Raw genomic sequence first — 17,210 nt, 5'->3', positions numbered from 1 at the left:
TGGGGGAAAGGTATGTATTTACTAGTAGGTATAGATTTATCTGAACTTAGACCACCGGATTGTTTGGGTAATCACTGTTTCTGAAAATTATATAGCTTGTCTCCCTAAGTATCAGGAGTCATGAAGCTAAATTATAGTTGTGGTTAAAATACAAATTACAATGTGGTATGTGCATTTGGTGAATGAGGAGAGGTTGGTTTGTTGTTTTTTTTTTCTCACCAAGGTAAATGAGATCTGCACATGCACATTTTTATCTTGATTCTTCTGTTCTGTGTGATGTATATGTAAATATAAAGCTGATGTGCTTTAACATTAATCCATGCGACTTTCTTCAGAGTCATAAAACATCTTAAACTCTCTCACTTGACAGCATACTAGATGCTTAAAGCACAAATACAAGAAGATACCTAACTCTCCTAGTTTATTTATACCAGTTATGTTAGAAAACAAATATTGAGAATGGTCTGGTTCATCTGCTTCTGTGCACTAGAAACTTCGTGCTCCTGGCTTTTGCTTCTCACTGTGGCCGTTCCAGTCACCTCTATTCCATGTCACTCGCACTAACGTGCACAAGCTCGTCACTTCTGTGCTTGGATTTAATTAATCATCCTGCTCATTAATAACCTTTGGGTGTGAGAGACTAATTGTCCTCTTATGAATTTGGTCCTCTTGAAATGACAAGTAGAAAGCAAGCTGCCGTCTCCTTTCCTGTCTAGATATGGGCAACAGCATCTCCGTTTAGATCAGTATTGTGCAAAATAGAGCTTTCGCCTTGTACTTGGCAGCACTTAGCCATAAAATCTTTAAAGTCCTAGATACTTTTGCAACCTTCTTATGTTTTCTATCAAATTTATCCATTTTGTCTAGGCAACAGTATCCCTTTTTTAACAGTTAAACACAAAAATAGCTTCAGTGTGAACTTTTTTGACAGAAAACATAATTAACGGTGAACATTGTCTCCCTTTCTCTGAACTAAAATGGAAAAATGCACTCTATTGTTTGCAAAGGAATGAGAATAATCCTGACGTGTTGAAATAGGAGGAGGCTGAATGCTTCTGTTCAGGTATATGCAATTCAGTGTGTTTAGTAGAAAAAATATTGTATCCGTTTTTGTAGAAGGTGTGTCTTTATGTATAGGCTGTGGTGGTTTTGAGCGTTTCGAGCATTGTGCAAATGCTCTGTTAAGTGTCTTTGGAAGAGGTTGCTGGGTGTATAAAGAGCCACTTTCAAAGCGTAGCATTCCAGGTGTGCTCTAACATTGCGTGGTGTATGTTCACAGCGCAGATTGATTGATCTTCTGCCAAAGTCTTATGAGCGCCTCTTTTGTTTTCTCAAATGCCTACATTTGGTGGGAGTTACACTGAAACTACAGTACGGGCCGTGCAGACCTGGAGTAGTAGTGTTTCTGGCTCCAAAACGGTCCTTACTCTCTGGATAGACAAGGCGCCTGCAGAGGCGGAGAGGACAGGGCAATGGCAGCAAATGTCACGTTAGTGCCCTTATTGCAGTGGAGTGGACTTTGCTAGGAATGCTAAAGGGGAGGTAAAATGAATGCCATCGAGGGATGGAGGAAAGGTGGTAGGAGAAGGATGGCAAAGCAGAAGACTTAATGGACATAAAACCAAAGGAGGTGGTGAGAGTGGAAGACAGCTGTTGTTTGGGAAGAGCATCCTCCAGGCAAGACTAGAAATTCCTATCAAGACCTTTGCCTGCTGCTTCAGCAGTTCCTGCCACTGTAGCTTCACAGTGGTATGTTTTTGCAGTTTTACCCCAAAACTGTGAGTCCATGGATAAGGAGAAATGAAAAGTCTTCCACTTTTTAAGCTTCCCAGAATCTGTAGGAGAGACCCTTCCCTTCCTCAGGTCTGATACAGCGAAAAGGGACCCTGCCAGCTGTGCCAGGTCTTTTTTCCCCACGTGACGGAGTCCGGTTCGTGCTTCAGTCTGTGCTGTGGCTGCTCCTGTTGGCACCTACCTGATCACTGTTCTCTTCATTAAAACACTTTTTGCCTTTCCTCTGAGGGAGTGAAGGTGGCACACCAGTGGATTTAATGTGTAATTAAGCAAGTCTTGAGAGCACTTAGAGAGTCTTCTGAGTAAGAAGTGTTCCGATAAGCACAAGAGTCTGGTTTCCAAACCCATTATTTTGTGCTTGGCTTATTTATCTTTTTTGCCTTTTCAACTCACTTTGTGCAATTTGGAATTTCCCATGTAATCCCCGTGCCGTTAATGCAGATGGACCTCTACATGTCTTGCAAAGCACTGAACACTGTTTCTGACTCTCTTTCAGATGCAAGTATGGACATAATAGCCTATGATGATTACTCCAGTCCACCACTTCAGAGATATTGAAAGGAAACCTGAATACCTCCAGCCAGAAAAGTGTGTTCCACCTCCTAGCCGCGCTTCCCTGGGAACAATGTGGTTTATTCGAGATGGCTGTGGTATTGCATGTGCTGTCGTTACCTGGATGCTGGTGTTCTATGCCGACTTTGTAGTCCTTCTTGTCATGCTAGTTCCATCAAGAGATTATGTTTATAGTGTCATCAATGGCACACTGTTCAACACCTTGGCTTTCCTCGCTTTGGCTTCACATTTTCGTGCTATGCTGACAGATCCAGTAAGTATCTCTCTCTGTATGTCTCGGAAAGAAACAGGCGGTGTTTTTCTTGTCTGCTAGATGTTGGGTAACTCAGTCGCTGAGTGAGTGGCAGATTTAAATAACTTTTGTGTGTCAGCCCACTGAGTGAGGCTGCTGATGTGGTATGCTAATTTCTCATCCCACTCAAGTCAGATGCAAAGTCAAGGACCCAGCTTTAGATTCCCATTGTGTGAGCAGCTCCTCTTCTTGCACTGGGAAGGAGAGCTTTTCTCTCTGACGCTATTTTCTTGCCAATGGCAAATCTCGCGTTTGTGGCTTGTTATGTCTTGACAAACAGGAAAGCTGGAAAAGCTGGTTTTGGTTGTCTGCCTTGGCAAGTAATTGCTTCAGCAGAATGGAGCAGAACGTGCATTGTTTTGAAAAACCATGTTACCATCTCTCATACTAGTGATTTAGTTGAGTTTATTGAACCATGCTGAAATAAATCTATGTCAGCATGCTTAGAGCTGACAGTTCTTACGCAGGCGGGAAGCGTTAGAGTTGTAAGACCCCCTTGTACGTCTCCATAGGACATTGCTTTATGAGAGATCTGGTCTGCTGCTTTCTTGTCTTTCAGCTACTGAGAAGATACAGTGTAGTACCATGATGCTTATTCTGAGTGGCCTGTGATGGTTTGTTTTGCTTATTAACCTCTGGACAGTAGATTCAGTTCAAAACCCCATCTCCACTAGTCAGTGGAAGGAAAAAGAAGCTTAGACTCCTCTTGGCCCCTTCCTCATGAGTGTTCTTGTTGCTGTTGGGCATGGCAGTGTGCCTCTGATACCCTAATTATTCCTTCCAAATGTCATTTCCTACTTGAAACCTTGTTAGGTGCCATTAAAACTTCAGTATAATCTTTGTTTCTTAGTTTCCAGCTCTCCCAGAAGCCCCAGCGCTGCAGAAATGGCTTGATTTAGGGTAATCTCACAGTTTGTGGTAAAAACTGATGCATTGCACGCTACTGCTGCTGGGCAGAACTGTATGCAGTAGTTGAGACTCTGAAACTTCTGGTCATTGAGCTCTGCAATAGAGGGTTGGGGCAATTTGTTATATAGTTTATATCCTAGGGGCTCTTGTTGTTGTTGTTAATTATTGTATGTGGTGTGACTTTAATGCCTAGGGACCTTTCGGTCCCTGGAATTATTTTGCAGGGTTAGCAGGAACTCTTCTGAAACAAAAGCTATATTCTGAAGCAGGCTGGGCAAGCACTGTTAGAGAAGCAGATACTATCTCTATGCAGAGTAATTGAGAAAAGATATGTTAACTCTTAGCGTGTTGTGGGATTTATGTGTGTGGATGGTGAGAGCCAGTGGGATTTTGTTTTATTTTTTTATGAAGAAATCAGCTAAACAAAATGGAGGAGGGAAGATAAAGTGAGGGGATGCAGGAACATCTGGCAGTGTGAGTCAGGGATAAAGGAAGCTGCTGGGACATGGAGAGCCAGGGGCACGTCTAGGATCGGAATGAAACAGCACTGCTGAGGCAAACATAGAATTCTTATTATAAATCAATGAACACCTGAATTCTTCAGAATTGATAGCGTGTTATGCTTTTCAGGAACTGCTTTCTGTGGGTTCTTGCTAAAAAGAATCCTAAGGTTTTGAGTCTTGTTGAGTACTAAAGAGAGAATGAGAGTTGTAGCATTTTGTGGAAATTGGTCTTGGTAATTTGTAAATTGGTCAGGCCTGTTGGGAGGCTTTTGTGGAAGCACCCAAAGACTGCTCAAGAAAGCCTTGTAGTACTGGTTTAATGTGCATTTCTCTCATTGATGTGTATTATTCCTGTTTATTGCTGTTGGGAGGTTGTATAGATGTGTTAAAAAAAGACTGTTCCATCAGAAATCTGTTAAAATATTCCATCCTTGTTTTTATTTCAATATAAAGGCCTTACATCCACAGAGGTGCATTTGTGCTAGTGTACCAGCACTGATTTCATACAGCACATTTCATGACTTCTTTTGGGGTGTGTTTTTTTTGAGCAAATTTATGGCCCTAGAAAGGCTGGAAACTTGAACTCAGGCTCCTGCAGCAGCTGTTTAAAGACATGTATTTTAAAGTGGAAATTGCACAGCTAAGAATGTTTTACCTAGTCTTATTCAGGTGAGAGGATTCTTAGTGTTCACTGTTGGAATGTTAAGCCCTAATTTAAATAACAAATACACAATGGAAGCATAGCTATAAATACATGAGGCGTTTACCAGCAACTCTTAATGTTACACAATGATACTTCAGACGTAGCTGCTTCTACTGGAATAAAACATCTGCAGTTTCCCGTTTGTGATATGAAACACTGGCATGATAAATTTGTTGATAGATGTGAAGAGACGCATGAGGATTCTTAGATATTTTAAGGTTACTATAGAATTACAGGAGACTAATTGCTTAAGTGAGGATTTACTGATGTTTAAAAAAACAAAAACCACCAAAATGATGTTTAAGTATGTAGTTCCATACATTAGGACCTCATTTTAATGACTTTTCTGAATCTTCTTGCTCTTCCTGAAACTGTTGATCTTAGGGAAGTTTTTGTTTCTTTCTCTTCCCTCCCCTCCCCTAGTTTTAAGTCATCCCATTGTTCTTAGTACTCGTAATGTTCACAAATTAATCTTTGGGTTTGTTTTTTTTTTCTGCAGGGTGCTGTACCCAAAGGTAATGCCACAAAGGAGTTCATTGAGAGTTTACAGCTAAAGCCAGGACAGGTGGTTTACAAGTGCCCAAAGTGTTGTAGCATCAAACCTGACAGAGCACATCACTGCAGGTAAAGTTTTTTCCGAGGACTGCTCTTTTATCAAGACCTCAAGAATTATCCAGGGTATCTTGATCTAAATTGTTACTGGAGTCTGAGATTGGAGTGGTTAAATTGAGAGACTGGCATCCAAATTCTGTTGCCAGTAGTGCCAGACACGTTCAAGCTTCTCTGAAAAAATCTCAGACCTTTTCTGACAAGTTTTGATCTATAGCAGGCTGAGGCCACTTCTTGCAAAGTGAGAAGCACTTAAAGTGAATGCTGACTTGACTCCAGACTTGTAACTGACATTCCATAAATGTTCATGTAAACGTGACTTAAAAAGAGACATTATATACCAGAATGCATAGAAATCCATAAAATATAATGCCTTTCAAGAGGTCAGTGTCCTTTCTACTTTTGTTTTTATTCACAGACCCATTTGTCTAACTGTAGATTCTATTTAGAAATGATAATTAAGTTAAAAATACAGTTACCTGAACCTTATATAGTTTTTAAGAGTTCAGACTTCCACGTTTTCTTTGAGTACTCTGACTTTGTTTTGCTCTTTGTGATAGATCAGTATGCCTACTGATCTGTCATGTCCTTTCTTTTTCTGGTGGGATAAATTTCCCTGAAGAAAGTAACTGGTAGTGAGCTTTTTAGTACTAAAGGCAGTGAGCAAAAAAATAACTACTTCCTAAAATTATCCGCTGCTTTTAAAGCAAGTGAACCTGCTTTTCAGTAAGTAGTTACTGAGTTTGCACTGGTGTGCCTTCCTTACCTGCTCAAAAACCAATACATACTGAGAGAGCTTGTATCACTGTTACTGCTGATTCATTCAGGGGTCTTGCGGGGAGGGGAATATGTGGTACTGAGCTGAACAAACTTGTTCTGCTGTTTGCATTTTTAATATTTATTTTCAGACTTTTAGTTTGCAAATGTTTTTCTTTTTTTGTTGTTTTTTTGTTTTAATCAAAATCAGGAGTTGGTTATTCAGCAGGAGCAATGTGATCATGCCTATCACTTATTAATGCTACTGTAGAAACCCCTCTGACACTTCTTCAATTATGAATGAACTTTCGCATCTAAAATGCTGTCTTGCTGATGACTCACAGTGTAGGTAAATGAAAAAGACTCTTTGGCTAAAAACAAAACCTCATCTCCATGGACCTTATTTCTATGCTTTAAGATGACTTTACAGACATCAAGATTTGAGAAACTGATACACTGAGCCCTGATGCTGTTGAGAATCTTCAAACATTTTTTTTGTGTGGTTGGGGGATTTATTGGACTTCCACGCACCAAGGCTGTGCATGTTCATCAGCAAGAGGTACTGCTAGCTGTATGCCTGAGGGACCAGGGTGTGTTTTGATTCATATGCTATTTTGTGAGTCCCCCATGCCCAGCAAACGACTCCTGCCAGCATTTGGAAGCTGGGTGGTTGAGTTGGGGGGAAGAGTGTCTGAGTATAGGCAATCTCTGCTGCCTAAAGTTTTCAGTCTTAGTTTCTGTGTTCCCTTTTCCACTAGCTGGTTTCACGTTCTGCCTCTCATCCAACTGCTTTTGGTTCGTATGCATGGAATAAACACTCTCCTCTTAGCCTTAGCTACCTCCTTCAGAGGTCGTCTTTGGCTTGGCTGCTTCAGGTTGTCCCTCTGGGGAGCTAGGACCTAGGAGCAATTGAAGAGGTTGCTTGGGTATTTACCTGTTTCAGAGCCCAAGGGAAGTGTGTGCGAGTCTTCACAAAGTAAATTAGACCACAGGGAGGCATCTTCCTGCTTTACACCACCTGCCCCACCTTCCCCCTCCCCCTTTTTTTTAATACCAGTAATTGGTACTTGTCATATGAAGTATGACGTTATCTGGCAGAGAAAGTGTTTTTACTGTGCCAGCTGATTTTAGTCCCCATGTAGCTCAAAAATCACTTCAAGCTGCTTATTCTAGCAAAGCGAGGCTTTTCCTGTTGTCCACTGCACCTGGGGCTGGCAGGTAATAGGGTGCCCGTGCCTGCCTCAGGAGAAGCAGCTCTTATGTGGCCTGGTGCTGAGACGCTGGGGCCTGCCTGACCAACCTTTCATTTAGGATCAATGCTGTAGCAACTCGTTTGTTTTTCAGGCATGGCATGTGTCCTTGGGGATTACCCCCTCCCACTGTGTAGAGTCAGCGCAAGGCTGTTCTGACAGAGAGGTTTTCTATTATTTATTCATACGTGCTCACAGGAACGTGTTTATGTTTTTGTTGGAGTTTCCCTTAAGTGTTTGGGTGTTGGAGTTTATTGTTTATATTAAGGTCAAAATATTTTTTGTTATAAGAAGAAAAATAAAATTAGCAGAGCCCTCAATCCTTTCTGTTTCAGTGCTGCCAGAATTGTTCATGAATGGCTGTTTCCTCTCTGAGTCTATTGTTTGTTTATTTTGAGGGTTTTGTGTTTTTTCATATTTGATTTCTGTGCTTGTTTGTGCAATGTGGTATCAGGAGACTGCCTTTTGTCTCCTACCATATGAGAGAGCGGCGGAGAAAAAGACTTCCTTTATTATGCGAGTAGAAGGAGTTACTGACTAAGCAAGAGAATGATGTTCAGATGAAGTAATAATCTTTTAATTATTTGACTTCTAGCCACAATGAGCGTGCTGGCAAGAATTTGAATTTTTATTTTATTAGTCTGGTTTTGTGAAGTGCTTTAACATCTAATTTTACCTTGAATGTATATTGTGGTACTGTCTTCCTGACGGCCACAGCTGTTTTATGCTAGTATGTGGCTTACCTTCATGTCAAGAATCTTTTCTAATGCTTTATTTTTCTTTTTTTTTGCAAGTTCCTGCTACCAGCTAATGTTAGTAAATAAACCTTAGTCTGTTATTGCTAACTCTGAAAAATACCTTTATTCATTACTGCTTTTCATATCTTTCTGGGTTTTGTTTGGTTTTAATCTGTGGACATTTTCTCAGACCAAATAGGTTAAAACTAAACTAAATCACAGGTTTTTTCCATCTGCCTGAATGTATTGTTCAAACCATATTTTGGCAGAACCCCTGATGTGAACATTACGCTAATGTGTCTTACTTGGCATTAATTTTTTGCAGTGGTGATTTGGTATTGTATTAATTTTAAACAGACATAGTCAAGTGAGCAAACCACAAATATAAATGTGGTGACTGGTAAATTTATTTAGGTTCAAATTTCACCTCTGATTCTTTCCTTTAATTTCTGTGTCCCCCAAACCCCTGTGAAATCTTGTGTTCCTGGAATGAAACATGCTGTAAATAAAGACCTGTATTCTTTCAGTGTTTGCAAGAGGTGTATCCGGAAAATGGACCATCACTGCCCGTGGGTCAATAACTGTGTAGGAGAGAATAACCAGAAGTACTTTGTACTGTTTACAGTAAGTATTTTGCAAGTGATGTTTGAGGTTGTCCAGTGGGCAGCACTCAAGTGTTGTGTGTGAAGGAGCTCCGAAGGCTGGCTTGCTTTTTTTTTTCTTGTTTCAGCAGAACTTTACAGGGAACAGTTGCTGACTGTTTTGCTAATTAGGGAACACAAACAACATGGCAACGGGGAGCGGGGGGAAAAGGCATCAGGGGAACTATTTGCCAGGGTTTTGTGAGGTTTGTGTTGACAGTTGTTCAGTACACAGTTTCGTAATGGGAGTAGTTTATTGTGGTGTTGAGCTCTTGAGGCGTGGGCCATCCTTTTACACCGTACTATGGCTGGTAAGGTCCCGGGCCATATGTAGGGTTCCTAAATGTTGTGGTTGTATGAGTACCTCTGTGGGAGCTGGTGCCACATCTTAAGCAAGGAGTGGGAAGTCTGCATCCCCTTTGGCAAGAATTATCCACCTTTTACTTGCAAGTGGTTTATTTTCCTACTTGAAAACCAAGGAGGTGTTTGACTATATCTGTGGCATCATGAGTAAGAAAACAGGAGTGCAAACTTTAATACTACATATTTATGGAAGGGTTGAAATCTGTTTCATAAAGCGAACTGCAAAATCCCGTGGGAGCAGTGTGAACATTACACGGCTGAGTTTCAGTGATGCTCTGTTTTATTAATAAATCTTCTGAGACATCTGTAGGTTTGAGGAAGAATGTTCTCATATTATCAAGTAAAAAGGGGGAGATTTTCAGTTAAATGGAAAGGCTCACTGTTCTATGGTGTGGTTTGTTAGTGTGTGGATTACAGAACAAACCAAATCACATTTCTTTCCCTTGAGCAAGGGTTTTTTCACCGTGAGGACTGAGCTAGGTGTTTTAATCCTATCAAAAGGATTTCTGTTTCTGTTAAAACTGATATCTACTTTGAAGCAGGCTGTCTTAAACACTTAATGTAGTTAAGAGAAACAAAGTAAGGGTTACTAGTTTTGTTCTTGGTTATTCTTTTTGAGACCTGAGGAGGTGAAAGAATGGCAGCGTGCTCAGCTTGCAAGGAAAACCAAAATAGTGTCCTATCACCTTTTACTGCTTCCACAGGGGTTTCTTGTAACAAAATCTCTCTCGCTTCTAGTATCTGCTGACCTTTGTCAGAGTCTGTAGGTTCAGGAGAGTAATTTTTTTAGCCCTGTCTTGGTGAATTGTAATGTATGTGTAGCATCGCATATAGTTTAAAGCTTTTTTGTTACAAAGCTAAGACATAATTTAAAACAAAAAGGATTAAGTACAAAGTATTAAAGCTTGAGAGAAACTTTCTATGCCAGTGTCTGCCTCAGGGAAAAATGCTTATTAAAAAAAAATATCATTTTTCTGAAACTCATGCTGGAAAACAGATAAAGTGCTTTTTGTGGTTAAAACAAATTAGCTGTTGTTTCTCTGGGAAACTATAGTGCTCTGAAGAACAAGGATGTAAGCTTTGACAACATGATACTTCGATGTCATAGAGTTGCTGTTCTCTGAAAGTTGCACTGTACTCAGTGGAGATAAGGACAGTAAGCTGTGTGGAAGGCGGCGCTGGGGCACAGGAGGTTGGGTTTGGTGTCCAGCTGGCTTTGAATTAAGTCTCCCTCCTGTGCACTCAGAGCTCTTAGTAAGGCCAGAATGAGTCTGTGTAGTCTTGGCATTTGCCAGCTTCAGGGTGCTTGTTTAGGGGGGATAGGAGGGCTTGGTGGTTTTTGGAGTGGTTTGTGGTTTGGGTTTTTTTTTTGAAGTCTTAATGCTTTGCTTTGTTTAAAGTGTTTGGAAGATTTAGCATTTTGGTCTTTAAACTTAACCCGATACCTATATTACATCCTTTATTTTTCAGATGTATATAGCACTGATTTCACTGCATGCTCTAATCATGGTGGGATTTCACTTCTTGTATTGCTTTGAAGAAGACTGGACAAGTGAGTACTAACAAAGGATCTCATTAAAATACCAGATTAGTTTACGAATAAGACCTTATAATGTAGTTTGTTTGTAAGGCAACCCCTTTTATGCTGGTTTCAGAAGAATGCTATCAGGGCTCTGCCATGCTATCTCTATTTTTTCTTTTGTGATCAGTCCTGGAACTTTGTAATTCTTTCTGACCAGCTGAGATCTCTGTCCTGAAAAGTCCTGTTTCAACTTAAGCATGATACTGCCTAGGGAGAAGCTGAGATGTAAAGACACCTAGATAGTATGTGTGCAATAATCTACTGTTGACATGACCACAGCACTAATTTCTTGAATGCCAACACAAGATAAGAAGAATGTGTATGCTTTATTTAAAAGGGTAGTGTGAATCATGCTTGCAAGTCTGCCAGGAAAACATGCTAACTCAGAACCAAAAATCCACTCTTACAAGAACAAACAATTCCTTTCAACAACAACAAAAAACCCACACAAACAAACAAAAAAACCCAGCCCTCACTCTGGAGCAGCCAGTGATTAAATTTTCACAAAGCCAGTTGAGATGTGTTTTTAAAAACACAAATGGATATAGGAAATCCTCTAGGTAATGCTGAGTCAAACAGCAAGCTGTCAGAGGATGTGTGTGCAGATGTATGTGCTGCTTGTGGATTTTTTTGCAAGAGCATTAGCTTCGTTTTCCTTGGAATTTTGGGTGTGTCATTCAATATAATGACCTGGTTTAGTTTATAATACTGCAGAGGATGGGTACATTTACACGTGTGAACTGAATTTGACAAGGTTGTTCTGCAGTTCAAAACTTTGTAAAACAGCTGCCGGCTGTCACTGAAAACGTCTGGATTTGACTACAGTGGCCAGGGCCATAGGGGAAGGATACATCAAAAGATAGAGTTTCCCTTGCCCGCTTTCTCAGAGCCTGTATCTGTGGGGGAAGCACTTTTCCATCTGTCCCAGGTTTAGGTAGCAGAACAGAGCAGTTACGAGAGATAGTTCTGTTGTTCCAGCTGCCTTGGATTTGTGCTGGTTGTGTTAGCCCCTGATTATGGTGTATCTGTTGAAGCTTAACATCTCATGAGAAAAATAGGGTTTTTTGGTGATACTCATTCTTGGATTTCAGAAAAATCTGGAGATGTTCTGGCATTTACAACACTCAACTCCACACTATGATTTTTGCCCTGTAACGTTTTCCTTCCTCATCCTTTCTTCTCTTTTATAGTCACATTCTCAGATTTTTTTCAGGTCTTGCCTGAGTTTGCGCTACAGAATATGAAGAAAAATAAGAATTTGGCTTAGTCTTCCCTTCTTTAGGTTGTGCCTTAGAGCAGTTATGAAAGGAAGCACACTCTGGTTTTATGTTGGTGCTACAGATATAATTATCCTTGTGTCCTGACCACCAGCTTGAGATTTCTAATGGGACTTTATCACTGTGGCAAATCAGTTAAGATTAAGGTTTAAGAGAGAAGCTACAGGTGAAATGGAGTAGAGCGGAGTCCTAGCCAGTGTGGTGGGGAAACACTGAAGTGAAAAAGAAAGTTGTGTTCTTGAAGTATTGCAGGATTTTTTTTTGCTTTTGCCTTTTTTTTTTTTAACTTGCAGGAATGGTCATTTCATTGTTCAATGTTCTCAAGAATGTCAGAGTTTCCCTGTGCACCTTTTTGAGAATGGTGATTGTATAATTTATTTTGACAGTTTGAGTATGGAAAACTTGTAGGTTAGCAGGTGTTTTGCAGCTGCTGCATTACCTGATCTCTCCCCTTCCAACTCCGTTGTTTTGTCTTCACAGAATGCAGCTCTTTCTCTCCGCCAACTACGGTGATTCTTCTCATCCTCTTGTGTTTCGAGGCTCTCCTATTTCTCATCTTCACCTCGGTTATGTTTGGGACCCAAGTACACTCCATCTGCACTGATGAAACGGTGGGTGTCTCACACACTCTCTCCTTTTCCCTGTCTCTCACCATTTGTATAAACAGTGAAGGGCTACAGGGGTTTACCTCATTGCACGGGAAGTTCATGTACATGTACCCTTTGAGGAATGACCCAATGTAATAAACTGAGCTAGCACAGAGCTGGATTGTACTCTCTGAAGGTTACTGTGAAAAGTAGCATACACCTATGTATTGGCTGGGATGCTGTGATGACAGTACCTCTGATAAGGTAGGCATTGGTAACTGGGATTGCTTTGTAGAGAGTATTTGTCCCTGTGGATTCAAGAACCTTTTTTCCTTTAATGAAGTTCTTTTACGCTGGTATTGTCTGAAATTCAGCTGTGTCCCCCCTGGTGTCACTGTTTACAGCTTTATGTGCTGGAAAGCCAAGATGAGTAGGTGGAGGAAAGATTTATATATATACACACACACATGCTTCTTTTAGTCTAGAAGATTTCCAGTTTTAGCTGCTTATTAAACAGTTCAAAAACTCTTGCCAGAGGGAAAAAGAGAAGGGAGTGGAGTAGGCTCATGGAAACCTGCTGGGTGCAGTCTGCTGCAAAGCCACCATGTCGTTCCCACTTCAAAGATGGCATAGTAGAGGTTATGTAGGTAGGGTTGCAGTCCATTGTATATCCCTGCATTTGCCTACTTCTGTAAAGATGGACCTGGTGACTCCTGGGGATGTTACCACCCTTGTGAATACTGCTGGCCTTCACCAAGCATGCTCAGATATCTGAATTAACTGGAGTGGTTGAAGAGAAGCCGTAGTCTTAAAAGAGTGACAACTCTTATTTCCTTCCCTGCCTCCTTTAGTTTTCTCTCCCCTTCACTTGTTTGCCCAAAGCTAGAATAGGTGTTTTTGCTGCCGTTGGAGAGCTGTGACTGGCATTATAGACTGTAAGAGCCCATCGCTCCTGAGTCTTTTTTGCAGTACTTTTTTTAATGCCTTGGCTTCTACAAGAGGCTGATGTTTACACTGTGGCTCTTCTGTGTTCAGAGGAGGACTTCAGCTGGTCTTTCTGCTGGGGGGAGCCCCAGGAAGAAGTACAGTGTCGTATAGAACAACAAGATCCTGCCGAGCTTTAGTTTATCAATAAGTGCATACATTAACAATGCTGCCTGTGAAATCATCATCTGAATTTCTCAATCTTTAAAACCTGTCAAGAATTTTTAGAAGCTGCTTCCTACAGCTGGGCACCCAAATAAGTCCCCAGATTTTCCCTTCCCCTCAAATTCTGGGAACTCATGGATGTTAAAGGAACAATGCCATAATCTGAAATAAAAAATGAAATATGGTCTCCCCCTGTGGGGTTGTGGGTTTTCACTTTTGTTTTCTTATGCCAGTAAGGATTTTGCTCCGTGGAGCATCTCGTTGATTTGCTAGCATTGAGCTAGCTGTGTCAGGCAAGCAATCTGTTTTGAGCAGAGGAATATTTCTAGGTAAAATTCTTCCTGGTGTAGTCTCTTGCAGTGTTTTACTTCCCATTTCAGAGACAGGGCTGTGTCTTGCCCTTTCTCACCTTCCTGTTCCAATTGCTGGGAGACCTAATTCTCCATCTTGTGTACGCTGTCCCACCAGGGTGGTTCCTTTCTGCCTCAAGGGACCCAGAGCCCTAGTATTTTGCTGTTGTCTCTAGAGGTGACATTTACCAGGGATTTGCAGCTGACCCATGTTGTGTTCTGCAGAGCTCCCAGAATCAGTAATTTGAGACACACAGATATATTACAGTGCATTAATGGGTAGCACGGGAGAGACATGTAGGTCAGGAGAAGCTTACCTTGCAAAAGATCCGGAGTTAAAGAACAGAGTGATCTGCCTGCTCCTGCTACCCGTGGAAGAGTAATGCTCTCCAGTGACTGCACTCGTTCCTTTTGCTTCTGTGGCAGCCAGGCATCGCTCTCCTGAAAGACCAAATTCACTTTCTGGGGTTTAGACACAATACAGATAATTTTTTCTTTAAATGATTGACTAGTGAATGTTTCAGCTGATTGCTTGATGGCTTATTTTTGTTCTCTCTCTAACATTTACTAAACAATGCCAATGATTTATCTCAAATTGGTATCTTTTTTAACCCTTTCTCCCTGCTGTCAACCCATGCATGTTTTAGCAGTAATTCTAATGAAACATGAAGAGGCACCAGGTAGACTCAGCTACACTGAGCCATGGTCACTTCCTGAACTTGCTTGGTGAATCTGGGAGCATTATAGAGATTATCTTTGGGTTTGTGGTTTGTTTTTTTTGTCTGCAAGCTTATAATGGTTTCCTCTAAAACTTTTCCATCTCGTTAGCACATAATGCTTTCAGCCATTAAAGCACATACATTTTGTTTGGGTTTAGGTGGTGGGGGTTTTTTAATTGACATCAGATGCAGTTGGAGGGCAGGTCTTAAAAGGTTTATGAAATATCTGGGCCTGAACAACATGAAAGTAATTTTATTTTCAAGGAATACTTTATATCCTTAACATTTTTTTTAGTATAAAACAATGAGAAGAAAAGGAAAGGCAGTATAGATGCATTTTTATTTGCTCACTCTGTCCTTTGGATGAGGGGTAACTGAGATTAGACCTTTCCCAAAGTCCAGAAGTACAAAATCTTGAGTGTTTGACTGAAAATGTGATATTTCTGTTTTCAGGGAATAGAACAGTTGAAAAAGGAAGAGAGAAGATGGGCTAAAAAAACAAAATGGATGAACATGAAAGCAGTATTTGGCCATCCGTTCTCTATAGCATGGCTTAGCCCATTCGCAACACCAGACCAAGGAAAAGCAGACCCATACCAGTATGTGGTCTGAGGAATTCTTGACCAGCATTTCCACTAAAACAGAAACATATTACAGCACTACTGTTACAAATTTTCCATGAATGTTTAAAACAAAAAGCAAAACAAACTTTTTTATGTCTATTAAATGGCTGATAATTGCAGAGAAAAAAAAGCCCTGTATTCCACAATTTTAGATAATTCTATATCTCTGGCTGAAACTGCTGCTGCTTTTCTTTTTTCTTTTTTTTTTTCCTTTCTTCTTTTTTTTACATTGTTAACTTTACTGGCCTTTGTTTCTCTTTGCTTTCTGTATGGCATAACTAATGTGAAGGGGATCCCCGTTCTCTGTTGTGATCCACCTCTTCTGAGTAGATTCTCATGCTGTCTCCTGACTGTGATGAGCTCTGTGGAAAACATATGAGTGCCAACAGTCCTACACAGACACCTTTGGGACTTCCTGAAGGAGCACATTGCTCTTTCCTAAGTGAACTTGAATGGGGAAGCAGACACTTCACTTACCAAGAGGTGCAAGGCACAGCGCAACACAGCAAGAAAGCCAGTTGACCTGGTGATCACGTACAGTTACAGTACTTAAAACAAATGTTGCCAACACCAATTCCCACCCCACTCTCCTTTTTCCTTCCAGCCACAGAACTGATTCCGTCTTTCTGGCATTATTTGTCTGTTCCCTCCCTTGTGCGCAGGAAGTTTGTTGCTCTCTTAGGGTAACTGTGACAGGTTTGGAAGACTATTTGGGTTATTAAATGCCTTACACTTGCAGGAAAGAAATGTAATTTTCAAGTGTTTAGAATAGCATAATCATCTTGTTTGTGTGTGTTTGTCTTGGTAAATGACTTATTAGAGCAATGCCTGCTAAACAGTGTTAATGTAAAAAACTGACGTGAATGCCCGGATTACTGTAAAGACTATATTGATGGGATGTGTAGGTGCGCCAGGATGATTGATTCTATATTCTTAGCATTGCCCTGGTTTAGAGCTTTGTAAATCTTTTCTCGTATTTATACATACGTGTGTATGTGTGTAAACACACACACATATATGTGTAAGTATTTTAAATTGGGGAATATTGATGGTAAGGAGCATGCATGCTATTATGGACTGTGTGGTGATGAAAGTGGGAGGGACAGAAGGCATTCCAAACACGAGTAGAGCTAAACCATTCATAACTACAACTGACATCTTGTGTTCAGGCAGGAATTTTATCATATTTTTGGATCATGACTCCCACGGTCTCATCAAGTGATAGCAAACAAAGGAAAAATGCAAATCAGCTGTGTCCGTGACTTCCAAGGAATCTTGTCTTTCCTTGGTTTAAAATAAAATGGTATTTTTTTGTGGAAAGTGACCTGTTTAGACTGCTTTAAAGCCATGGGGGAAGGGAGGGAAATCAGGGAAGGAAAAAATTAATGGATGTTTCATTTTGGAAGTAATGTGAATGCTGCATCTTTTCAATCTGTCAATGCTTCCATATGGAAAACAAATGCAATAAAACTTTTCCAAAAACTTGTTTGCTGTTCTTATTTTCTTTCTTCACTTTGGGAAAAACCTGTAATGGTTTTCTGAACTTTCATGTCAATACGCAAACAGACAGAAGCATATAAAGGTTAACTGAGTGTTCAACTTCTAAGTTTAGAAATGAGTTAATGTGTAATATACTGATCTGTTAATCAGTGGTGTGTTTGCATCACTTGGAAGAGGCTGTCAGTGACTGCTCTGCTGTGTAAACAGGCTGTTTCTGCAATCCGGTTTGCTCACGTTAGATCGTCAGGAGCATGTTGTGATCTCTGCTGCAGGGCTGTGCAGAGGGAGGATTC

The 17,210-nt window shown here is 40.6% G+C and overlaps 1 protein-coding gene across 3 annotated transcripts in view; it reads left to right on the top strand.

Annotated features, from left to right (window-relative positions):
* Positions 1-17,210, top strand: part of ZDHHC3 (zinc finger DHHC-type palmitoyltransferase 3) — a 34,112-nt gene that overhangs the window by 9,611 nt on the left and 7,291 nt on the right. For 2 of the 3 annotated variants that reach the window (XM_068405152.1, XM_068405153.1), the window contains exons 2-6: positions 2,291-2,620; positions 5,274-5,398; positions 8,654-8,750; positions 10,601-10,682; positions 12,470-12,600. In XM_068405152.1, the coding sequence (XP_068261253.1) occupies positions 2,315-2,620; positions 5,274-5,398; positions 8,654-8,750; positions 10,601-10,682; positions 12,470-12,600 (741 nt within the window). In that variant the 5' untranslated portion in view covers positions 2,291-2,314. Of the gene's footprint in view, positions 1-2,290; positions 2,621-5,273; positions 5,399-8,653; positions 8,751-10,600; positions 10,683-12,469; positions 12,601-15,247; positions 16,904-17,210 lie in introns of those variants that run through there. The other variant, XM_068405154.1, reaches the window with a different exon arrangement.

Source organism: Nyctibius grandis, chromosome 7 (assembly GCF_013368605.1).
Source record: "Nyctibius grandis isolate bNycGra1 chromosome 7, bNycGra1.pri, whole genome shotgun sequence".
NCBI lineage: Eukaryota > Metazoa > Chordata > Aves > Nyctibiiformes > Nyctibiidae > Nyctibius > Nyctibius grandis.
This window is presented reverse-complemented; position numbering and strand designations above follow the sequence as displayed.